The sequence below is a fragment of the Hemiscyllium ocellatum genome, chromosome 3 (genome assembly GCF_020745735.1).
Source record: "Hemiscyllium ocellatum isolate sHemOce1 chromosome 3, sHemOce1.pat.X.cur, whole genome shotgun sequence".
NCBI lineage: Eukaryota > Metazoa > Chordata > Chondrichthyes > Orectolobiformes > Hemiscylliidae > Hemiscyllium > Hemiscyllium ocellatum.
The window spans coordinates 84203648-84230548 of record NC_083403.1 but is presented as its reverse complement, the minus strand read 5'-3'; the positions used below and the strand labels follow the sequence as shown (position 1 = coordinate 84230548).

Genomic DNA, 26901 nt, shown 5'->3' with positions numbered 1-26901 from the left:
ATATTAATTAGAGTCTACATTGTATTTTTATTCCTGGTCTCAAATTGTCATTTTTCTTCTATCACATATCTCTCTCAATGTCACTCAGAAATTCAATCATCATGACCTTGTGTGCTTTCCACCTCACAAATGCTTCCTTGTCTTTCTGATTCAATTTCCACATTTTCATTCTTTTCATTACATACACTTCTTCTCTTTTCCTCTTCCTATCCATTCCCTAACAATATAGGGCTTTCCTTGTTTTCGCCAAAAGAACCATTCCCTCTGCAACACAATTATCCACATCTCCTCAGTCACCCACAATATTCCCTTCTCTTTCAATTTCAGTGTCTGCTTAATTTATTTTAGATATTGTCTAATCAACCTGTTCAGAGACGTTATTACATACCTCTGGAGCAGGTGGGACTTGAACTGAGGTCTTCTACCAGAGGTAATGACACTACCATGGCTCTGCATATTGACTACTATATTTCTGTTGATTGTAACTTTGCAAAACTAAACATAGGAGATAAATGCAGGAAGAATGTTCCTGATGGCAAAGCTGTCCAGAATCAGGAGTCATAATTGAAAGATAGGGATATGCCATTTATGATTGAAGTGAGGAGAAATTTCTTCACCCAGAGCATGGTGAGCCTGTGGAATTCTCTGCCACAGCAAAAAATTGAAGCCAAAATGTTTACTGTTTTCCAGAAAGAATTAGATTTTTTTTAAGAGATAAAGGGATTCAAAAATGTAAGAGGAAAAACTGGGATCAGGGTACTGAGATAGATGATCAGCGATAATCATTTAGAATGGCAGAGTAGGCTTGAAGGGCCAAATGGCCTACTCCTGCACCTATTTTCTATGCTTCTGAAAGAAAGTCCTCTATGATCTCTGTAAAAGGAACTATACTTTTACTTTTAGTAAAGCTACTTAGCACGCATGAATGGATCTATCTCACAGTAATATCAGATCATATGGAAGTGGAGACTGGACCTGTAGAGCTTCAAGTAAAATATCCTTTTTACCACCCTTTCTGTACAGATGTGTTCAATAGTCTTGTTGCTGTTCACTCACATTAGATCTCACATTACAACATGGGCAATAGTGACCAGACCCATAGAGCCAGAGGTGAGTGACAAGAACCTGGAGTTAAGCCCAGTAACGGCCAGCCTATCAATTCAAATGCAGAGGTGGGGAAAATACCTGAAGTGATACTCAGCTTCAGTAGAGACTGGGTAGCCACATGTTTCAACACACCTACAACTGAATGGGAAATGCCATGCAATGTTGAAGAGAGCACACAAGGAGGACAATGGCAGAGTTAATGGTTAGCAGCATTAAGTAAAGTATGTTACAATTCAACGCCAGACCCCCAGGTACTGTACATTTATGATTTGATTAGGGACCATAAGCCCTTTGTTTCAAGTAGATGAAGATTAAGAATCCTAAATCTTTACTAATAGAATAAAGCCTCAAAATTGCATTGGCTCAAACACCCAAATAAGTTCTACAATCCAAGGTGAGAAAAATAAAATGGCTCTCAATATTTCGTTTACACTCTAATACACAAAGTTAGCATGAGAGACAATACGAATGAGCAAATAATAGCTATCTTTTCTCTAATATTCAAAATCAACATGAGGAACACACAGAAAACCGTGGTCAAACTCGTATGACAAACACAAATCCAATGGATCTGATCGAAACAGAGAAGCCGTGGTGATGTCACTGGACTGGTAATTCAGAACTCCTTGCTAATGTTCTGGGGACATAGATTTGAATCCCAACATGGTAGACAGTGAAATTTGAATTCAGTAAAATGTGGATGCTTAATAGTTTCCATGTAACTGTTGTCATAAAACCCCATCTGATTCATTGATATGGAAGTAAATCGCCTGACCTTATGTGACTACGTGATTTCAGATCCACAAGTTGACTTTTAGCTGCCCTCTGGACATTAGAGATAAGGAATAAATTCTGGCCTAGCCTGGAACATATACATTAATAAACAAGTTAAAAAAAATCACCCAGCTGACAAAAGTCATTGAAGGTCTTGTTAATATTCAAAAATTCCTTTGGGGAATTTCAATCTTCACTTACAAAGACTCTATTAAATAACAATCAACAATGTTGCTGTAACAGAGTGCCTGAACATTTGCTCACCTCCTAGTGATTCAATCTCATCTTCTGGATGGTTCCCTGACACTAACTCTCCAGCTAAACGCCAGCTCCTAATTTATGTGCTGGACTGGCACACTCCAAATGACCAGGCCCTTTAAATGTTTAAAAAGGCTGCTCAGGACAAATGCGCATGGTCTCTTCCACTGTGCAGACATATGGACTTCCTAAACATGAGATAACTTGGTGCTCTCAGCCTCGACCAGAAAACAAGGTAAACTGGTTTTTTTTAAGCAAGTATTACAGAAATAGACACCCTTATGAGGTGGGAAGAAAGGCACAATTAGAAAATACAGTGACAGCAAGCACACAACAAAAAGGGTGCTGTCCAAGCCACAATGGAACTCCACCTGCAGGAACCAGAGTCATATGTGTAAATAGTAACAGTGGGATAAGGCTGCAGTGGCAGAAAAACACCCATAGGAGTCTGTGGGAGTAACTGTAGATGGAGATTTAACACAATGGCAGGGAGAATTCTTCCTGAGTGATGTGATTATCAACAGTAAGATTTTGATTTCCTGGAGGGGACAGACCCTTGGGATGAGTTCTGGTATTCAGAGATTAAAGTAAATGGGAGAAAAACTGGTTCAAATTGGATACCAGTGTAGATGTTGATCCTTTCAGATGTTACAGAGGTTGAGAACAGAAATTCTCAAACCTTTAAAATTTTATGGCTCAAAAATTACTAATATCAGAATAGTAGCCGAGATGCATGGCATACTCAGACCTTCAAAACTAGTTCAAGATCATTGAAGCTTCAGACAGGCTGGATAGTGTCACACCCACACAAACAGAAGCCAACTGTATGCAACAAATCTTTTTAATTGTGAATTCAGAACTTCAATGTATATTTGGCATGTTCAGAGAAAAACTTAAATCCTCTGTAAAGGTCCAACAAGTCTAACAAATTCAACTAACTAATTAAAAAGAAGCTATTCAGTGATAAAGAGTATTTTATTCAAAAACAGAATGTATTAATATCCAAAGTAGAGAAACTATTGATATCAGCAGAAGACTGCAAGCAGATAGATAGGATAATAAAGCTGCCGTTTGGTATGCTTTCCTTTATGGGTCAGTATATGGAGTACAAGAATTGGGAGGTCGTATTGTGGCTGTACAAGACAGTAGTTAGGCCACTTTTGGAATACTGCATGCATTTCTGGTCTCCTTGCTATTGAAAGGAAGTTGTGAAACTTGAAAGGGTTCAGAAAAGATGAACAAGGATGTTGCAAGGGTTAGAGGTTTTGAGCTATAGGGAGATACTGAATGGAGTGGGGCTATTTGCCCTGGAGGGCCGGAGGCTGAGGGGTGACCTTATAGAGGTTTATAAAATCATGAGGGTAAATAGGCAATGTCTTTTCCCTGGGGTGGGGGAGTCCAGAACTACAGGGCATAGGTTTAAGGTGAAAGGGGAAATATACAAAAATGACCTAAGAGGCAACGTTTTCACTCAGAGGGTAGTGTATGTATGGAATGAGCTGCCAGAGGAAGTGGAGGAGGCTGGTACAATTACAACATTTAAAAGACATCTGAATGAGTATATGAATAGGAAGGGTTTAGAGGGATATGGGCCAAATGCTCGAAAATGGGATTAGATGTATAAACGATACCTGGACGGCATGGGCGAGTTGGACTGAAGGGTCTGTTTCTGTGCTGTATATCTCTATGACTCCAGCGAGCCATGGAATCACAACAGAGATTTTTCAGCCGACCAGATCAGGTTATTGAACTCATGGAGAGATAGATGACCTTCACCAGGCTTAAAGCTGTAGAAAGGAATGAACTTGAACAATTTAGAACTCAGAGTTATAGGGATGTACAGCATGGCAACAGACCCTTCGGTCTGACCCGTTCATGCCGACCAGATATCCCAACCCAATCTAGTCCCACCTGCCAGCACCCGGCCCATATCCCTTCAAACCCTTCCTATTCATATACCCATCCAAATGCCTCTTAAATGTTGCAATAGTACCAGCCTCCACCACTGCCTCTGGCAGTTCGTTCCATACACGTACCACCCTCTGCGTGAAAAAGTTGCCCCTTAGGTCCCTTTTATATCCTTGCCCTCTCACCCTAAACCTATGCCCTCTAGTTCTGGACTCCCCAACCCCAGGGAAAAGGCTTTGTCTTTTTATCCAATCCATGTCCCTTATAATTTTGTAAACCTCTATAAGGTCACCGCTCAGCCTCCTACACTCCAGGGAAAACAGCTCCAGCCTGTTCAGCCTCTCCCTGGAGCTCAAATCCTCCAACCCTAGCAACATCCTTGTAAACCTTTCTGAACCCTTTCAAGTTTCACAACATTTTTCCAATAGGAAGGAGACCAGAACTGCACGCAATATTCCAACAGTGGCCTAACCAATGTCCTGTACAACTGCAACATGACCTCCCAACACCTGTACTCAGTACTCTAACCAATAAAGGAAAGCATACCAAACTCCTCCTTCAATATCCTATCTACCTGCAACTCCACTTTCAAGGAGGTATGAACATGCACTCCAAGGTCTCTTTGTTCAGCAACACTCCCTAGAACCTTACTATTAAGTGTAAAAGTCCTGCTAAGATTTGCTTTCCCAAAATGCAGCACCTCGCATTTATCTGAATTAAACTCTATCTGCCACTTCTCAGCCCATTGGCCCATCTGGTCCAGATCCTGTTGTAATCTGAGGTAACCCTCTTCGCTGTCCACTCCACCTCCAATTTTGGTGTCATCTGCAAACTTACTAACTGTACCTCTTATGCTCACATCCAAATCATTTATGTAAATGACAAAAAGTAGAGGGCCCAGCGCCGATCCTTGTGGCACTCCACTGGTCACAGGCCTCCAGTCTGAAAAACAACCCTCCACCACCACCCTGTCTTCTACCTTTGAGCCAGTTCTGCATCCAAATGGCTAGTTCTCCCTTCATTCCGTGAGATCTAACCTTGCGAACCAATCTCCCATGCGAAACCATGTCGAATGCTTTACTGAACACATAGAACACATCTATCACTCTGCCCTCATCAATCCTCTTTGTTACTTCTTCAAAAATCTCAATCAAGTTTGTGAGACATGATTTCCCACGCACAAAGCCATGTTGATTATCCCTATTCAGTCCGTGCCTTTCCAAATATATGTACATCCTGTCTCTCAGGACCCAATAAGAATTATCACAGTCCAATGACCTCAATGAGAATTCTGAAATAACAGTCCAACCAAACAGTAAAATCAAGCATTGCAGGCTGAAAATGAGAAGCTTGCAGAAAATTTGCAAAAACCTTTCATGGAGTCAACTAATGTTCTCACCATTGTGACACAAAAAATATGTTTTGATGGAAGAAAAGCCTCTTTGTTTCGAAATTATCAGAATTCAAGATTACAATGAATATCTGACTGAAGGAAATACTCTGCTTCAATTAATGGAAGACTTCAAATTAAACACTAGAGAGAGAGAACAAGAATCATTGGTCCCTTATAAATGATATTTCTTCACATAATAACATAACCATTCAAGTCCTAGAATCTTCTCCTATGAATCAGCTTTCCCTTGATTGGTATTCACCACTGCTATAGCCAATAATTTGGTGAGCAGCCATCATTAAAAGGTGTCATTCTATTCCAGCAATGTGTTGGCCAACCAAGGAAAGAACACGAAAGCACATATATCCTGCACATCCTCCAAGGGAACCAAAAACACCACTAGAAATTGGTCTCTCATGTACACAAGACTAGGTAGGCTCATTATGAGGGGTTGGGGTTAACAGCAGGCAAAGAAGAGTAAAAATGTTAAATGTTCATGGTTAATTGTTAATGGAAAAAAAAGGGATGCTATGAAATATCTTGAGGAATAATGTAATGTAAAGAGAATTGTACCTTTACTCTCAGTATGGCTACTGAGCATGTGAAACGTGATCCATGTCATAGTCACATTCGATCAGATGGATTTAAAGGCTGAATCTGTAAGCCTCCAAGTAAAATGTCGTCTCTTAACATCCTCTGTGCAATTATGTTCATTAAACATTGTTACGTTCACAGAACAGCGTGGACATCACATTATTACAATCTACAATCCTACTTTAAGTATCACAAAAATAAAACATTCTCTCTTGAAGAGCAGCAAACTTCATGCACATTAGGGTTGTGTATGTATAGCATGTAAAGCAGATGTGCTAATGTGACTTTTCCTAACTACATGATGGATAAACTATTTTTAAAAATAGGAATCTTCACTGAGCCACTGCTTCTCCTAACTGTTACCAATTGCAACCAGAATCCCATCATTAAGACAAATGTACTTCAAAAGGTTGCAAACAGCTGGGTGACTTTAGCCTTAAATGGGTAAGTGCAAATTAAGCATTTATTGAATTCCTGAAAGCCATCCACCCATAGCAAAAGAAATGTCTTTTCATTCAATGACAATTTGATTGATCACCGCTCATCACTGGTACACCATCTAAACTATCCATAATTTTAAACATTGAATTAAATTGCCACCTAGCCATTGCTTCATTGGAAATAGTCCTAATATTGCACATCTTTCCTCATAGTTGTTACTTTCCACCCCAGATGAATCTATATTGCACATTCTATTGTTTTATTGTGTTTTTCTATAATGACAGCCTAAACCAGATACAGTGTACCAACTGTGGTTTATCTGCTTGTTGAACAAATCTATCACTTTTCTTGCACTCTATGCCTCTATTCATAAAATTTGAAATGCCATTGGTGTTTTATGTCTTTATCTGCCTGCATTAACACTTCATGCTCAAGGAAATCACACTTGAAACCTAGGACACACAGTTTATCCACATAAACTAACAAGTGTCAGGAAATGACCAAACTCAATAAGACATAATCAAATCATCCGCCCTTGACATTCAATGATATTTCCCATCAATGAACTGCCCAACCATCAACATTCTTGGGCTTATCATTGGCCAGGAATCGCACTACTTAGTAGCATAAGTTCAGTGACTACAAGAAAAGGTAGAAGCTAGGAAGCCTGGAGAAAGTAAATGAACTGTTGACTCCTTACCATTTACAAGGCACAAGACAGGAGCATGATGAAATTCTCCCCACATGCCTAAATGAATGTAGCTCCAACAACACTCAAGAAGCTGACACCACTGAAGAGAAAGCAGCCTCCTGGTTTGGCACCACATCCACAAACATTCACTCCCTGGACAGAGGGTGGTGGTGGAGGGTTGTTTTTCAGACTGGAGGCCTGTGACCAGTGGAGTGCCACAAGGATCGGTGCTGGGTCCTCTACTTTTTGTCATTTACATAAATGATTTGGATGCAAGCATAAGAGGTACAGTTAGTAAGTTTGCAGATGACACCAAAATTGGAGGTGTAGGGAACTGCGAAGAGGGTTACCTCAGATTACAACAGGATCTGGACCAGATGGGCCAATGGGTTGAGAAGTGGCAGATAGAGTTTAATTCAGATAAATGCGAGGTGCTGCATTTTGGGAAAGCAAGTCTTAGCAGGACTTATACACTTAATGGTAAGGTCTTAGGGAGTGTTGCTGAACAAAGAGACCTTGGAGTGCAGGCTCATAGCTCCTTGAAAGTGGAGTCGCAGGTAGATAGGATATTGAAGGAGGAGTTTGGTATGCTTTCCTTTATTGGTCAGAGTATGGAGTACAGGAGTTGGGAGGCCATGTTGCGACTGTACAGGACATTGGTTAGGCCACTGTTCGAATACTGCGGGCAATTCTGGTCTCCTTCCTATTGGAAAGATGTTGTGAAACTTGAAAGGGTTCAGAAAAGATTTACAAGGATGTTGTCAGGGTTGGAGGATCTGAGCTCCGGGTAGAGGCTGAAGTGGTTGGGGCTGTTTTCCCTGGAACGTCGGAGGCTGAGGGGTGACCTTATAGAGGTTTACAAAATTATGAGGGACATGGATTGGATAAATAGGCAAAGTCTTTTCCCTGGGGTTGGGGAGTCCAGAACTAGAGGGCATAGGTTTAGGGTGAGAGGGGAAAGATATAAAAGAGACCTAAGGGGCAACTTTTTCACGCAGAGGGTGGTGCATGTATGGAATGAGCTGCAGAGGATGTGGTGGAGGCTGGTACAATTGCAACATTTAAGAAGCATTTGGATGGATATATGAATAGGAAGGGTTTGGAGGGATATGGGCCAGGTGCTGGCAGGTGGGACTAGATTGGGTTGGGATATCTGGTCGGCATGGACGGGTCAGACCGAAGGGTCTGTTGCCATGTTGTACACCTCTATGACTCTATCTACCAGATGCACTACCAAAATTCCCCAAGGCTCCTTCAAGAATGCCTTCCCAAATCACAAATACAACAGAGCCACAAGAACATCATGACATGCAATTTTTCCTCGAACGCATGAACCGTCTTGACTGGAAATTTGCCACTATTCTCTCTACATTGCTGGGTCAATATTTGAGAACATCCCTCCCTAACAGCATTGTAGACAGCACATCTACCTTCACTAAATTAATTGCAGTTCAAGAAGACAACTCAACATGACCTTTACAAGAGCCATTAGGAATTAGCAATATTGCTTGGCCTCGATTAGAGTGGTGCTGGATTTGCACATCAGGTCAGGCAGCATCCGAGGAGCAGCACCACTCTAATCTAGACTCTGATCTCCAGCATCTGCAGTCCTCACTTTTGCCCAATATTGCTTTGCCATCCAGTGATGCCCACAGCCCATGAATGAACAAAATAAACTTCATTTTGACTGTGGCACTTCAATTCTAAGATGAGTCTCAATGCCTTAGAAATTGCCACAAAATTATTTCATGAGTTGTTAAGGGTCTTCCGAAGAGTAATGAAATGTATAATTGTGAAATCTTATGTTACAGAACTACAAATATTAATGCTTAATGCAAATATGCCTCATGATATCTGTCAATATTCATATGTAAAAATAGCCAAGACTGAAGTCCTTGCCAATCTGAAGGAATTGTTTATAGGAATAATTAGCTCAGGAAAAGACCTAATTTAAAATCATGTTTGGTACAGACGAGTAATTTCACCTTCATCAGGACACAAAGCATACTTCACTTTCAAATAAAAAGGGCGTGCCACACTGAGAGGTTTAATTATTACTTTGTAAACCATCCACACCTGATTTGAGTTTATTTTAAAATACCTACCAGCTATTATCAACAAAACTTGGATAATCTCATGTGATATCAACATGTTTGCTGTCAGCAGCCTCTAACCAAATCCAACACTGTTTATTTCACTTAAACTGATCACCTATTAGAAACAGCAACTGTCAGGTACTGGTGATAGAGTTGAGAATGAACATTTAGCTTCTCTGTTTGATGCAACTCATTTGCACCCATTCCACAAATCACTCATCCCTCAAGTATCCTTTATATACATTTTGCTGATCACGATCAGCATCACACAATGATATTTTCAGCTCACAATGAATCCCAGACTATGACTGTGTCAGAGCAGCTGCACTTCAAAGGCAGGAAGTGATAAAGACATTTGGCGGTGTATTACTTCAAAATATAGTCACCAACCATTTAGAATCCCAGAAAAAGAAACTCATTTTTACAGCTCAGTAACAAACTCCGTACTGTAAATTACTTCTCGGCATTTGCTGGAGAAAAGGAAAAGCAGATTATTTTGTCCCAAAACGCCCATGCTGTACTCAGCGTGATGTCTTATTTGAAATGTTGCATCTAATAAACCAGATTTCAGATATTCAAAAACAATTATTCACTTAAATCATGTTGAAAATGAGATTGAGATTTTTCAAAACCTTTCAGGCTGCAGATTGTTTAAATAATAATGCTCTGTTTTTGTCCGTGTTAAAGTCATGTGCAACTTTATCATGACTTCATTTATTTCTTCAGCATTTATGACCTTTAACCTAGCTCTTACTCATCTATTAACAACATCTCGAGGTAGTGAGCAAGCTTTCAAATTTACAACCTGTTATTGTACTAGTTCACAAACACTTCCAGTAACTAAGTTATAAATGTCAATAAGCATTAATTATGTGAACACAGTATTTAGCTCTGGAATGTGGAGCTTGGCCAAGTTGGCTTGAAATGAATGGACATCACGGCAGGAAGTTTTAAAGCTTAGATGCACTTCATTAACAAAAGATCCTTTTAATGCTGAAGTTATTTGTGATCAGTCAATTTGCATTAGTTGCTGATGATCCACAGCTCATGGAGTTTCATTAATTGCAAGATGTTAATTCCTTTACTCTTGATTTAATGTACAGAACTTACAATTATCTTTCATGAAATTATACTATTCATTTCAAATTAATGTTAAAAATAATTTTACTAAATTAAATGCTGGTAGGGAACCTCTTCCACTTGGAACACACAAAGGGAAGTCAGGCACAAGGTCCTACCATTACTGTTAATGCTAAGATAATGATAGGGAGAGTGCACTAAGATTTTCAACAATCACTCCTGGCATAATTTCGTTGTATTATGTCTTAAATTTGTAAAATTCTCTAATGTCAGAATAAAGTTTTCCAATGTAGAATTGCAAAATTCTGCTCTTTCAGTAACATCATGTGCTATTGCCATATGCCTTCAATCGTACACAGCATATTTCTAATCATATACATGAAATATTTGGATTTGATAGCCTATTTTTTTGGAACTGAACAACTTTGTCAAACATAAAATATGCTGCAAACTCTATCTTCGATATCATGATGATTCACTTCATGCCAATGTACCTTACTGACTACATGATTTACATATGGTTGAATGTTCAACATGCATACTTGATTTTGAAGACCAGGTATAAGGTAATACTTCTATGCTCCAATCCAAAAAACACATTGGACAAAGTAAGGCAATAAACTGTGATAGAATAAAATAAAACAAAAGGTTAAAGCCACATAAAGTTGTGTACTGCAATTGCCCAGTCTACTTGTAATAATGTTAGTAATTGTACTATACTGATCTAGTCCCAATACTCTCAACAGTACAGATTACCGAATTACAGATTATGGCTAATTATTAGTTTACCTCCATTAGATTCAGAATAAAAAGCTCCATCAAACAGGTTTCTATAATAAACAACAGATTATAAAACAAGTCTTTTGAGAAAAAAAATGCAAAGCCGAAGTAATAGTTTGACATTTGTAAATAAAAGTATTTACCTTTTTCAATAAGCCAATACGCAAGTGCACGCACAAACACACATATGCCGCAGTAAAAGGAAAAGTAAAGGAACTTAGGAAAAAAACATTTGCCAGGTTTTGGAGAATAAAAGAATAGGATTTGCAAAATTTCAGCTTGGCACCCTCATTCGTATGGATGGGTGTCACTGTATGAATCTCCTCAGAAGTAGCACATTTCAGAGATGTGTTCTTCCAGAAGACTCTCAGTGAGCATATCTATTTTGTTTCTTCAGTTCTCACACAGATCTTCAAGATGATTTCTTAGAAAGATGTCACAGTTTGAGTTGGGGGATCTTGTGTCTTCACAGGCTACACCTAACTAACTTCAAAATAACTTCAAATATCTACAACTCCTGACAGACATAAAGGCAGACATGAGATTTACAAAAAGACCAAGCAACTTCACAATCAATGAACACTGACTTGTTACGTAACAAGACATATATGCCCAGTAAGTGGTTTAAAAAAGGATGAACCAAGTGCCTTTAAAAAAGTAGGTTCTTAATGCTTCAAATAGATCAATTTTCACAATCTGTTGCACAACAGTCCTCTAAACATATTAGCAATGTTACAAATCACACAACACCAGACTATAATCAAATGATTTATCCAGAAGCACTAGCTTCCGGAGTGCCGCTGCTTTATTTGTCTTATGGAGCTGCTTCACAACCACTGAGGGAGCAGCACTTCGAAAGCTAGTCCTTCCGGATAAACCTGGTGTACTACAGTCTGGCGTTGCATGAGTTTAAATTTTGTCTACCCCAGTCCAACACTGGCCCCTCCACATCATATTAGTAATGGCACAACCTTCAAGCAAGACAGTGATCTGTAACTCATCCAGTGTGCTTACATTACAGTGAGCAGCCCCTCACCCCTCTGCCCATTCTAATTGCATATAATTAACTAGTCTCCCACTCAATTGTAACCAACTGTAATCTCTCCCATTCCACTTTAATAAGCCTGGAATTATGATCAATATTGCTATACACCAACAATTTCCTTTCTATAGAATCTTTAATGTAGAAAAATAAACAACGCTTCACAAAGATATAATCAGAAATAAATCAACGTCAACTCAAAGGACAGAAAATTAAGGGGGTGACAAAAGCTTAAATATAGAAAATATTTTAAAGAGGAACTCAAAGTAGGATAAAGAAGTGGAGGTAATGGTGGAAATTTGGTGCAAACCTTTCCTCCGTTAAAGCTCATTTACATCTATTTTGCATCTAATAGGTGAGCATACCTGTGTCATTTTAAGAAATACAACAACACCAACATCTTATTAGTTACAATGTACAAAATGATAGCAGCAGTAGCACTGAATTATACTCAATTCAGTTTATATTTACCAAGGTCTGACTGTACTCACCAAAGCTCAGCTGGCGGCTTTCACAGTACTCTGCATATTGGGATGAATCCATCATTCGAGTTTGGCGCTCAGCTCTCTGGGACACAAAACAAAATGGCTGCATTATTTTGAAGCTGGATGAAAAATTGTTACTGAGGGTAAAAATGTTAAAGAATCATAAATTATTTTCAAAATAATTATTCGAACAAAAATAAAAACATGCTTACTTCTGAAAAAAACATATGCAAAAGGTTTTGAGATATTTTAAATTTGTGGCAGAAATACATTGTAATATTGGTAGACAGCAAGAACAGTAGATGCTGGAAGTCAGAGTCGATAGATGTGAAGCTTGAAGATCACAGCAGGTCAGACAGCATCCGAGGGACAGGAAAGTCAATGCTTCAGCCTGAAATCCTTTGTCAGGACTGTGGAGGGGGAAGGAGCCCAGAAGTATATAGAGAGAGGTAGGGTGGGACTGGAGGAAAGGTAGGTGGGATGTTGATAGGTGGATGCAGGTAGGGGATTATTGTGACTGTTCAGTGGGAAAGATGGAGAGGATAGGTGAGTAGGAAGATAGACAGGTCAGGGAGGCAAGGTGATGGGATGGGGCTAGACATGGGATAAGGCTGGGGAAGGAGGGACTTTGAAGCTGGTGAAGTCAATGTTGAAGATTGGGCTATAACTAACCCAACCTTCCAGTTGCCATACACTAATTCTCCCTCCATCTCCCCCAGAAACATGTTCATCTTTGGCCTCCTCCACTGTCAGAGTGAGGTCAAATGGAAATTGGAGGAACAATGTTAGCACTGTTGCCTCACAGCGGCAGGGACCTGGGTTCAATTCCCACCTCAGTCAACTGGCTGCGTGGGTTTCCTCCAGATGCTTCGGTTTCCTCCCACAATCCAAAGATGTGCAGGTCAGCTGAATTAGCCATGCTAAATTGCCCATAGTGTGAGGTGCATTAGTCAGGGGTAAATATAGGATAGGGGAATGGGGCTGGGTGGATTATTCTTCGGAGGGTCGGTGTGAACTTGTTGGGCCGAAGGGCCTATTTCCACACTGTAGGGAATCTAATCTAATTTCTTATATTTCACCTGGAATCTTACAGCCCAAAGTCTTCTAAAATGAATCAGAATGTATATTAAGAATGAAGTTCTATGTTTTTCAGATATGGCCTGAGATACTCCATTCATCAATATATTTGATTAAGTTTAGACTACAAGGTATCAAAGACAAAGACATGCTGAATGAAAGGAAGAGGGGCAACAATGACAAGTTTTAACATAATTTATATATGTTTATTGATCACCAAGATGGAGAGAGGAAAGACGGAGAGAGTATACCTGGAGACAGACAGACAGATCAAGAACAAGAAACAGAAGGAGGAAGAGAGGAGAGAGAGCAAGCCAGCGAATGAGAGAGAGAAAATGAACCTGGAGAAAAGAAAAGAGAGAGAACTTGGAAACAGAGAGAGAAGGAATAATCTGGAGACAGAGAGAATCTGAGAAGAGGAGGACCAAAATGAACAGAGTGGAACAAACTGGAGAAAGAGCAGGAATGATATGGAGAAAACAAACAACTTGAACAAAACAGGAAAGCAAGAATGATCTGAACTGAGCAGTAACAACCTGGAGAGAGAGCAGGAACAGCCTAGAGAGAACAGGTTCAGGATGGAGACAGCAAGAGCTTGGGCAGGACAGGAATTTGGACAGAGGAACCACACTAGGTTTTCTCAAGTCTCCTGAGACCTTCTTATCCTCTTTAGCATAGGTAAGGTCCCAGGAGACTGGAGAAAACCTCGTGTGGTTCCTCTGTCCAAATTCCTGTTCCCCAAATAATGTCTTCAACATTGTCCTGTACAGGGCAAACGTGGAATCTGCCAAAAAGTTGCAGTAAAAGGTCATGTGAGAGCGTGTGTGCACGCTATTTGGAGACTTACCCCACAAAAGCAACTGCCAAAACCTTGTTGCTGGTTTCCACTCAGGCGGGGTTGGGGGCGGGGGCGGCATCAGACAGGGTTGGTGGTGGGGGGGGCAGTGTCAGATGGGATTGGGGGTGGGGGGGCTGTGTCAGACGGGACTGGGGCAGGGGGTGGTGCACGGGGTGCGGAGTCAGACAGGCTGGGGGGGTCGGGGTGTTGCACAGGGGCAGTATCAGATGGGTTTGGGGGCGGTGTCAGACAGGGTGAGGGTGGGGTGTTGCACGGGGGGGGCAGTGTCAGATGGGGTTGGGGGTGGGGTCTCCCATGCTGTCATGCTGCCTTACCTGCTGAAGAGTGAGCAGACTTTAAAATTTCTGAGCCCCAGAGAAAAGGCATTAAATCGATTAATCGAATAATCGATTATCTGAATGAAATAGTGCCCGCCCATCACATTCGGATAATAGAGATTCCCCTGTACATGTGCAAAATGCCTTGGGATTCACCTTAATCCTATTTGCCAAGGACATTTTGTGGCCTTTTGTAGCCGTCCTAATTTCTTGTTTAAATTCTTTTCTGTTTCTTTTATACCCCTCATTGGGCTTATTTCATTTCAATTACCTAAACCTTAAATATGTTTCTTTTTCCTTTTTGACTAAACTTTCATTACCTTGTCATCCAAGGTTCCCGAATCTTGCCATCCTTATCTTACATCCTCACAGGAACTTGCTGGTCCAAACTCTGATCAACTGGCCTTTAAAAGGTTCGCACGTCAGATATGGATTTACCCTCAAACAGCGACCCTTAATTTAACTTCTCCACTCCCTACTTAATAATTTTGCAATTAGCCTTCCCCAATTCAGCACTTTCACTTGAGGATCAGTCTTATCTCTCTCCATAACTATTTTAAAACTTACTGAATCATGATCACTGATCCCAAAATACTCCTCCACTATAACTTTGATCACCTGGCCGGGCTCATTCTCCAATACAAGGTCCACTATGGCCCCAGCCCCACTTGGACTATCCATTTTTTTTAAGAAACTCTCCAGGATTCACCTAACAACTTCTGCACCAGCTAAGCCCTTGGCATTAGGGAATCCCAGTCAATATTGGGGCAGTTAAAATCAACCACTACAACAACCCTGTTATTTTTACATCTTTCCCTGATCTGCTTATATATCTATTCCTCTGTCTCCCACTGGTTAGCATGAGACCTATAGTACAATCCCAGCAAAGTGACTGCAATTTTCCTATTCTTAAGTCATACTCATATGGCCTCACTGGATGAGCCTTCCAAGGTGTTCTCTCTCAGTACAGCTCCGATATTGTCCTTAATCCATAATGCAACTTTCCTATCACTCTATCTCACATGAAACATCCAAACCCTGAAGGCTGAGCTGCCAGACTTGCCCTTCTCTCAACCATGTTTCTGTAATGGCTACGACATTGTAACTCCATGTACTAATCCATGCTCTAAGCTCATCCAGTCTACCTGTTATACTTAAAATAAATATACCTCAGACGCCAACCCTGTTGGGTTCGTTAACCTGTCCTGCCTGTTCTTCCGACCAGACTTAGTTGATTTAGCTCTTCTCCTCTCTTACGTCACTGCACATGCTGTCCCACTGCTTTAATTCCCACCCCACTGGCATGTTAAATTAAATTCTCCTGAGTGGCACTAACAAACCTCCCAGTAAAGATATTGGTGCAATTTGTCCTTCTTTTACAGGTACCACCTAAAGTGGAGATCCCAATGCTCGAGATATCTGAAACCCCTCCCAGGCTACACCAGTTCTTTAACCGTGCATTCATTTGTACAATCTTGCTATTTCTGGCCTCATTACCACATAGTATAGAGAATAGTCCTACTGGATTGTTTACTGATGCTATTCATGCAGGAGTCTCTCAGAATTCAATATTCCAGTTACAACACTGATCCCCAATAGGGTTTTCTCAAATTACTCCTGGGGAGTACTGACAAAGATTCCTTGGGGTACACGTTTATAGTTCCTTGAAAGTGGAAATGCGGGTAGACCTGATAGTGAAGGCTTCATTTGATACACTTGCCTTTATTGGTCAGTGCATTTAGTATAGGAGTTGGGAGGACATGTTGCAACAGGATTTTGGTTAGGACATTTCTGGAATACTGCATTCAATTTTGGTCTCCCGCTATAGGAAAGATGTTGTAAAAACTGAAAGGCTTCAGAAAAGATTTACAAGGATATTGCCAAGAATGGAGGACTTGGGTTATTGGGAGATGCTAAATAGGCTGGGGCTATTTTCCCTGGAGAGTTGGAGGCTTGGATGGTCTTATAGAAGTTTACAAAATCATGAGGGGCATGGATAGGGTGCCCAAGGTCTTTTCCTAAATAGATGGCATAGGTTTAAGGTGAGAGGAGAAAGATTTAAAAGGGACCTACGGAGCAATCTTTTCATGCAGAGATTGGTGAGTCTATGGAATGAACTGCCAGAGGATGTGGTGGAGGCTGGTACAATTACAACATTTACAAGGGATCTGGATGGGTATGTAGATAGGAAGGGGTTAGAGGAATATAGGCCAAATGCTGCCAAATGGGACTAGATTAATTTAGTATATTTAGTTGACATGGACTACTTGGACCAAAGAGTCTTTTTCTGTGTTGTACTGCTCTATGACTCTAAATACCACCACTGCTGAATAATATTCAGGAATTTAGAAGTAACATATGGGATCGGAACAAACAAACCAAGCAGCAGGCGGGACAGTGGTACAGTGGTTAGCACTGCTGCCTCACAGTGCCAGAGACCCGGGTTCAACTCCTGCCTCAGGCAACTATCTATGTGGAGTTTGCACATTCTCCCCGTGTCGGCGTGGGTTTCCTCCGGGTGCTCCGGTTTCCTCCCACAATCCAAAGATGTGCAGGTTAGGTGAATTGGCCATGCTAAATTGCCCTTAGTGTTAGGCGAAGAGGTAAATGTAGGGGAATGGGTCTGGGTGGTTTGCTCTTCGGAGGGTCGGTGTGGACTTGTTGGGCCGATGGGCCTGTTTCCACACTGTAAGTAATCTAATCTAAAAGCTGTGTAGCTCCTTAATGAATTAGACTGAAGGATTGTGGAATTAATAGCACAAAAGCAGAGGAGAAATATAAAGTAGTAAATCCTAGAACTCCTTCCATAACAGCACCTGGGGTGTGTCTATACTATAAGAACGAAAATGGCTCAAGAAAGTGTTCATTACCTTTTCAAAAGGCAATTAAGCATGGGCAATAAATACAGGTCTTGCCAGCGATGATTACATCCCAAAATACACACTAAAAAAGATCAGATATATGTTTGAGGAAGTAAAGGAGAGGTACAGGCAAAAAAGCAAAATACAGAAGTTTAAATATAGCTTATGAACGTAAAGGTTAGAGTGTTCAAGATTTCCTTACCATTCTAAGCTGGAGGAGTGGAAGAGAAGGTACAATAGAGTATTAAAAGCGCATAAATTGTGCTTTTGTATGTAGGGTGGAAGAAGCAAAGGAAAATTACACAAGGCTAAAGAGACTAAGCAATTGGTGCACATCACAATGAGGCACATATAACCAGCCAAATGTTGTTCCCCTGGCTGCAGATCTCCTTTCACAGAATCATAGCCATAGAGTTCTTCAGCACGGAACAGATACTTCGGTCCAACTTGTCCATGCCGACCAGATATCCTAAACTAAGCAAGTCCCATGTACCGGCATTTGGCCCATATCCCTCAAAACCCTTCCTATTCATATACAAATCCAGATGCCTTTTAAATGTTGTAAGTGTACCAGTCTCCACCACTTCCTCTGGCAGCTCATTCCATACACGCACCATCCTCTGCATGAAAATGTTGCTCCTTAGGTCCATTTTAAATCTTTTCCTTCTCATCCTAAGCCTATGCCCTCTACAATAAAAACAATGAACAAAGAAAATTACAGCTCAGGAACAGGCCCTTTGGCCCCCCAAACCTGCAATGATCCATATCCTCTATCTAAACCTGTCACCTATTTTCTAAGGATCTGTACCCCTTCTGCTCCTTGACTATTCATGTATCTGTCTAGGTACATCTTAAATGACACTATCGTGCCTGTCTCTTATCAACTCTGCTGGCATCACCTCACGTTCCAGGCATCAACCTCTGCGTAAAGAACCTTCCAAGCATATCTCCTTAAACTTCTCCCCTCTTATCTTGAACTCATGATCCCTTGTAATTGAGTCCCCCACTCTGGGACAAAACATCATGGTATCCATACTATCTATACCTCTCATGATTTTGTAGCCCTCAATCAGGTCCCCCCTCGAACTCCGTCTTTCTAATGAAAATAATCCGAATCTACTCAACCTCTCTTCATAGTGAGCATCCTCCATACCAGATAACATCCTGGTGAACCTCCTCTGCACCTTTTCCAAAGCATCCACATCCATTAGGTAATGTGGTGACCAGAACTGTACATAGTATTCCAAAGTGGCCGAACCAAAGTCTTTTCAACTGTGACATGACCTGCCAACTCTTGTACTCAATACCCTGCCCGATGAAGGAAAGAATGCCATATGCCATCTTGACCACTGTTGACCTACGTTGCCATCTTCAGGGTACAATGGACCTGAACACCCAGATTTCTCTGTACATCAATTTTCTCCAAGGCTTTTCCATTTACATATTCTTCACTCTTGATTTTCATTTTCCAAAATGCATCACCTCACATTTGCCCGGACTGAACTCCATCTGCCATTTCTCTGCCTAACTCTCCAATTCAACTATATTCTGCTGCATTCTCAGACAGTCCCCTTCACTATCTGCTACACCACCAATCTTACTGTCATCTGCAAACTTGCTCATCAAACCATCTATACCTTCCTTCAGATAATTTATATGTATCACAAGCAACAGTGGCCTAACACAGATCTCTGTGGAACACCACTGGTCATACTTCTGCATTTGAGAAACTCTCTTCTACTACTACTGTCTGTGTCCTGCTGCCCAGTTCTCTATCCATCTAGCCAGTACACCCTGGATCCCACACTATTTCACTTTCTCCATTAGCCTACCTTAGCCAACACCTCACTGAAGTCCACGTATATGACATCAACAGTCTTTCTCTCATCAATCAGCTTTGTCACTTCCTCAAAGAATTCTATTAAGTTGGTAAGACATGACCTTCCCTGCATAAAACCATGTTGCCTATCACTGATAAACCCATTTTCTTCCAAATGTAAACAGATCTGATCCATCAGATTCTTCTCCAGCAGACAACATTAGCAATTCTCCAGTTCTCTGGGACCTCACCCATGTTCAAGGATGCTGGAAAGATACCTGTAAAGATCCGATCTATCTCTTCTCCTGTTTCCCTAAATAATCTGGGATAGATCCCATCCGGAACTGGGGACTTGTCCATATTAATGCCTTTTAGAAAACCCAACACTTCCTCCTTCCTTATGCTGACTTGACCTAGAGCAATCAAACATCTATCCCTAACCTCAACATCTGTCATGTTCCTCTCCTAGGTAAATACCGATGCAAAATACTCAATTAAGAAACTCACCCACAATTTTCTTCCTTTATCCTTGAGTGGGCCAACTCTTTCTTGTTACCCTCTTGCTCCGTTTATGCGAATAAAAAGCGTTGGCATTTTGCTTAACCCTGTTTGCTAAAGATTTTCATGGCACCTTTTAGTCCTCTTAATTCCTCAATTCAGATTGATCCTACTTTCCTGATATTCTTCCAAAGATTTGTCTGTTTTCCGTCACCTAGACCTATGTATGCTTTCTTTTCCTTCTTAACTAATCTCACTATTTCACCTGTCAGCCATGGTTCCCTAATCTTGCCATTTCTTTCCCTCATTTTCACAGGGACATGTCTGCCCAACACTCTAACCGACCTCTCTTTAAAAGCCTCCCACATATCAAATGTGGATTTATCTTCAACCAGCTGCTCCCAATCCACTATCACCAGCTCCTGCTGAATTTTGCTGGTCTTCCCCCAATTTAGCACTTTTCCTTTAGGACCAGTCTTGTTTTTGTCCATGAGTATTCTAAAAATTAGTCTAGTTTTGGACTCCCCACCCCAGGGAAATGACCTTGCCTATTTACCCAATCCACGCCTCTCATGATTTTATAAACTTCTATAAGTTCACCCCTCAGCCTCCGAGGCTCTAGGGAAAACAGCCCCAGTCAATTCAGCCTCTCCCAAGAGCTCATGTTTGGCCATGTTTTCATATTCTGACAGAAACCCCTGGAGTGTGGTAGGATAATCGTGCACATGGACAATCAAAGTTGTATTGTTTGATATGATTCACATTATTAGCATGGAATACACCACAAAATGATTTTCAAACTCAAAAGCACTCAAAATTTACAAGCTAGTTCATCATATTCTCAGGGCACATTTTCTAAACCAAATGAAGTTTATAGCCTCTGATATTAAAAAAAAATCCTTGATTATCTGCAATTTCCATACCACAGACAGCAATTTTGAAATAATCATCAAAAGCTGAGTCTGGAAACCCCAACTCCTGATTGCAAGGACATTCATATACAAAAAACACATTTGGATATTTATTTTCCCAAAGTCCTCAAGGTCAAGTAACAGATTGACCTGCAAGATGTTAGCGAAATAATTTCATCTGTGAACATGGTTTCAACTTCAGAAAATTTTTATTAAGGTGCAGACCTACTGGAAAGTCAGTGCAAAATATTACGTAGTTTGAAAAATGCAGCGTGAAGGCAAGATACCAGGGAAAATACATACCAAGTCCAATTCACAGTATAATTGTTTTACCCTGATAAAATGTCAAGAAAGCAGATGTTGGTAAAACCTCAAATTTTCCTAACATTAGAATTTATTAATGTGAACAAACTAATTCTGATACAATGAATCACTGTGGTCAGCAAAGAATGCTCCACCCACCTCCAACCGCTCCTGTTTGACTTCATCAGCATCATCTTCCTCAAGCAAACCTAGCAGCTCTCCTGTTTGATCAATGGAGCTGAGGAATTCTTGGTAGAGTTTCTGGCGCTTGTTTATACTGCTGCTGGATTTGTCTATGTGTGGGCGAGAAAAGGAAGGAAGGTAATTTACTAATGTAAATTCCTGTACATCTGTAGCACAGATGAGCCTGGGACTTACTTTCACCTGCGAGGCAGACTTCAGTACAGCAGAAATATATTTTGGATCAGATCCCACCCACTTGTTAAAAACAGAAACATCAGTAATGACAGACTGTCAATGCCACAGAGATAAATAATTAAAAGTGATAGCAATGCAACAAAAATGATACTATCTCACAACAGCAGCTGAAAACAAAATGTTAAACTTTGAACATTAAAATCTTCCAATTTGATTATATTTTATGCTCAAAACGATAAATTGAAGGTCTGTGGAATGGAATAACTTTTTACAATTTTCTACACAATACTGGTATCAGGCACGCTTATAGCGTGGGTTACATACGAAGCAAGACTAACATTCATTTGCAAACATAATAATTTAGAAAAATAATTAAATGAAATTAAAAACAGTGCTTTATTTAGTTGTTGAATGGAAATATTGGCATAGAAATTCAATACAGCCATGCATGATTTCAGTTGCGAAGGATGTGCAAAGTATCCATTATAGTGAATAGCACGAAACTGCAAGGTTTGGGCTGAAAAGTGTATTTTGGTAGAAGCCACAAATAAAGGGATCCTGGGCACACGATTGGCCAGTTGTTCACTCAATATGAAGCCCCTGTTCCAAAATTGGCCTACACTGAGTGCAGCAGGCACTTGGCCAGTTATATTCAATAAAATGTTATTTAACCAGAAGTCCTGAAACAGAACATTGAAGCCACGACTCAACATTATCCACCTTAATATGAGTCAGGCTGAGCACTACTGCATGAAAATTCAGAGCTGACTGTCCCTCCCAGACAATCAATTCTTCCCTCTTTCCAAATAGTTTGCTGCTCTCCCCTCAATTGTAACCCTCCATTTTCTGATTGCAATGAGAGTTGGATTGAAAACAATTGGGGCTTCTGGTATAAGGAGAATGAAATGATTTTGATTGGGCTGAGGAAATGCAAATACATTGGACAGGAACAATGTTGGCTGTTATTCTTAAAGAAGTTGATCAATTAAATGAGCAGAGTACAATAGGTATGGCAATTAGCTCAGAAATTACAGAACACTTCAGACAAAATATAGATTGCTCAACAAACCTTCAGCAGAAAACCTTTAAAAATGAATATGATCAGTCAAAGTGAAATAACGTTTGCTAGTACAAATCTTGAAGGGAACATAGTGAAAGGGTCTACTAGGATGATTCTAAGAAATTGTCAAAAGCATGCTAAAAAGATCAGATGGACAGATAGAGACTTGTGGGATAAAAAGCTTAGCAGTGGAAGCTAAGCATTTTTTAAAAATGATTTCATTTCCACAATAACAAATGGCAGGAAAGATATAAAAACCAAGAAAGATACAAGTGGACTGAGATAAGTAGAAAATATTGCAGTGAATATTCTAATTTACCACTTCTATGCAAGTCAGATGACACCAGGTCATAGTCTAACGGGTTTATTTGAAATAACAAGCTTTCAAAGCGTTGCCATTTCGTCAGGTCAAGTGAGAAAGCACACAGACACAGATTTTTTAGGCAGAAAGATCAATGGACAGACAGATCAAATATCATAAATAGGGTGTGTGGGAGGTGTTGACAGACCAAATAATAGGTTTCTGCAGGTGATCGAGAGTGCCAGATGGTGTGAGTAAAGTGTCAACAGCTGAATAGCAAGCGAATGATGACCTATAGTGTGATTAAATACGGCAGAGAGAACTTCTGCAAGACGTCAGATCATCCTGGATACTACCATCACAAGTGGGAACACCACCCACCACACACAGGGCAGATACTCGTGTGACTGAGCCAATATTGTCTATCTCATACGCTGCAGGCAAGGATGCCCCAAGGCATAGTATATTGACAAGACTATGCAGCCCTACAACAATGGATGAATGGACACTGTGCAATAACAGCTAGCCAGTTGGGGAACACTTCAGCTATCAAGGACATTCAGCCTCCCATCTTCGGGTAAGTGTCCTCCAAGACGGCCTTTGAGATACACAACAATGCAGAATTGTCAAGCATAAACTGATAGCTCTGTTCCATCCCCATGAAGACAACCTCAACCGTGATCTTGGGTTCACGTTACACTACATGTGACTGCACCATACTGCTGTATCAGTAAAATCTTCCTTTCTGTCCTGTTTTGACACCATCACCCTGATAAATTCTTATGATCTCTCCACCTTAATTAGTGTGTACAGTTTTGGATTAATTATTACTTTGGTTAGACCTTCGGCATGCGACTCTTATACTTATTATGCTATTCCTGTCATTTGGCTTGTCTCCACCAACCCCTTAATTTTACTTTTTGTACTTGTCTCTCTGCATCATTTAATTGGAAGGTCATCGCTTCACTTGTTATTCAGCTGTTGACACTTTACTCACACCATCTGACACACTCAAACACCCACAGAGACCTATTATTTAGCCTGTCGACACTTCACTCACGTATGGTCTTTTGATCTGTGTGCCATAAATTCTGTACCTGTGTGCTTCTCTCTCATATAACAAGAACATATAACAAGGAATAACAAGATGATGGATTAGGAATAACAAGATGATGGATTACTGGGCTAATGGTAGGCTACTTGGTAGTGTGGATGAGCAGAGGGATCTTGGTGTCTATGTACACAGATCTCTGAAAGTTGCCACCCAGGTAAATAGTGCTGTGAGGAAGGCATATGGTGTACTGGGCTTTATTGGCAGAGGAATTGAGTTCCGGAGTCCTGAGGTCATGTTGCAGTTGTATAAGACTCTGGTGAGGCCTCATCTGGAGTATTGTGTGCAGTTTTGGTCGCCATACTATAGGAAGGATGTGGAAGCTTTAGAACGAGTGCAGAGGAGGTTTACCAGGATGTTGCCTGGAATGGTAGGAAAATCTTATGAGGAAAGGCTGAGGCACTTGGGGCTGTTCTCATTGGAGAAGAGAAGGTTTAGGGGAGATCTGATAGAAGTGTATAAGATGATTAGGGGTTTAGATAGGGTAGATACTAAGAACCTTTTACCGCTAATGGAGTCAGGTGTTACTAGGGGACATAGCTTTAAATTAAGGGGTGGTAGGTATAGGACAGATGTTAGGGGTAGATTCTTCACACAGCGGGTTGTGAGTTCATGGAATGCCCTGCCCGTATCAGTGGTGAACTCTCCTTCTTTATGGTCATTTAAGCGGGCATTGGATAGGCATTTGGAAGTTATTGGGCTAGTATAGGTTAGGTAGGATTCGGTCGGCGCAACATCGAGGGCCGAAGGGCCTGTACTGCGCTGTATCCTTCTATGTTCTATGTTCTATATCACCTGATAAAACGGCAATGCCTAAAAAGGTTGTGATTTCAAGTAAACCTGTTGGACTATAACCTGGTGTCGTTTGACTCTTGATCTTGTCCACCCCAGTCCAACACTAGCACCTCCACATCACTTCTATGTATTAATAGGAGAATATTTGAACATTTTACATTCACTCTTACAATTCAGGTGTTTTATATGATGATAATGTTTTATGCTATATCTTTAAAACAAGAGTCATGTGATCTGCTGAGTTCTGTTTAAAAAAAAACAAGCTACACTGCTAGATTGATATGGAAATGAAGGTTCAGGTTTTGTGTTATTTGTAATGCACATGCCAGGTTTAATATTTAAGAACAAAGGCAGAGCAGATGTTCTTTTTGTTGCAAACTTTCTGTTTTAGGGACTTGAACAACAAGACTGAGGGAGACAGAGAGTGTGAGAGAAGTGGGAGGCTTGGGGGAGAAGAGAGAGGGTGAAAGAAATAGAGAGAAGATAGCAGTTTTTTTTAGATTAGATTAGATTAGATTAGATTAGATTTACAGTGTGGAAACAGGCCCTTCGGCCCAACAAGTCCACACCGACCCGCTGAAGCGCAACCCACCCATACACCTTCATTTACCCCTTACCTAACACTACGGGCAATTTAGCATGGCCAATTCACCTGACCCGCACATCTTTGGATTGTGGGAGGAAACTGGAGCACCCGGAGGAAACCCACGCAGACACTGGGAGAACGTGCAAACTCCACACAGTCAGTCGCCTGAGTCGGGATTTGAACCCGGGTCTCAGGCGCTGTGAGGCAACAGTGTAAACCACTGTGCCACCGTGCCGCCCTCAAATTTGCAGTCTGCAGAGGGAAAAAAGGTTATCTTGTCTGTTCGCTACTCAGCAGAATGAGGAGGTTAACCTGTCCACAGGTTAAAATGAAGGAATCTGCAGTGATTTAAGTTTACTGGAAGAATTACTTGGTGAGATTTGGAAAATAAATCACTGGAGTGGGTCTCACTGCTGAAATTCAATTTAGGACTTCAGAAAACTGAGGGAGTGGACTTTTGATGATGACTGGATGTTCCAAATTATGAACTGTGGAGACTTGAACCAGTTGAAATCTAGGAATAAGTTTTGACAGATTTTTAAAAAGAATGCAATTCCGTGGAAAGCATACCATACAGTACATATGTAGCACAGGGATACTGGTCACATTCATTAGTAAGAGTTATCATTTCTTAAGTTTAAGTTAGTTCCTGACTGCATAATGTTTAGCAGATGTTGATTTAAATTTGGTTGTTTGTTACAGCAAAAGTCTTAAAATGTGAAATCTTATGTAATTTCTTTAAGTTGGTCATTGGGAATTCAAATCCCTTGTTTCAAGCTTTTGGCTTCACATGGGCCACTATAAGACACAAAGATTTTCAAAGTATAACCAGTGACCACAACAAATGAGGCCGAAGTCCTGATTTGGCTCAAAACAAATATACACATAGGAATATATGATATTTATCATACACTGCTGAAAAGGACTACGTGAAAAAAAAATGAAAGCACCATCAACAATAATGAGGGAAACACTGAACACTGGTCACTTAAGATTGGAAATAAATTAGCATGGAGTCCAAGTTCTAAAGAATCCCCAAAATATGCAATTTCAGTCAAATTTTCTTCCATTCCTGAAAAATGGTACCACCACTCATTTAAACAATCATAAATAACCTGGATTCAGAAATTTAATGGAAAGTGGAGAAATTGTAGATGATACCAAATTACACAGAATCAGAAGGGTTTTCAGAAATCAAAGAATGGACTGGACAAGATATGTAAGTGTGCAGGGAGATGGGAGATGGAATTTAATGCAGATGATTATAATTTGCTACAGATTGGAATAAAATAGAGACAACATATGTATGTCAGGAATAGTGTTGAAACAACTAAGGATGAGACTAAAAGAGAATTAGCATTTTGGCAAATCCAATG

General features: G+C 40.5%; 1 protein-coding gene across 8 annotated transcripts in view; it reads right to left on the bottom strand.

Annotated features, from left to right (window-relative positions):
* The window catches only part of supt3h (SPT3 homolog, SAGA and STAGA complex component), a 455384-nt gene that overhangs the window by 96859 nt on the left and 331624 nt on the right, over positions 1-26901 (bottom strand). For all 8 annotated transcript variants that reach the window (XM_060851413.1, XM_060851403.1, XM_060851463.1 and 5 more), the window contains 2 exons: positions 21454-21587; positions 12656-12731 (listed from right to left, as the gene is read on the bottom strand). In XM_060851413.1, the coding sequence (XP_060707396.1) occupies positions 12656-12731; positions 21454-21587 (210 nt within the window). The remainder of the gene's footprint in view (positions 1-12655; positions 12732-21453; positions 21588-26901) is intronic.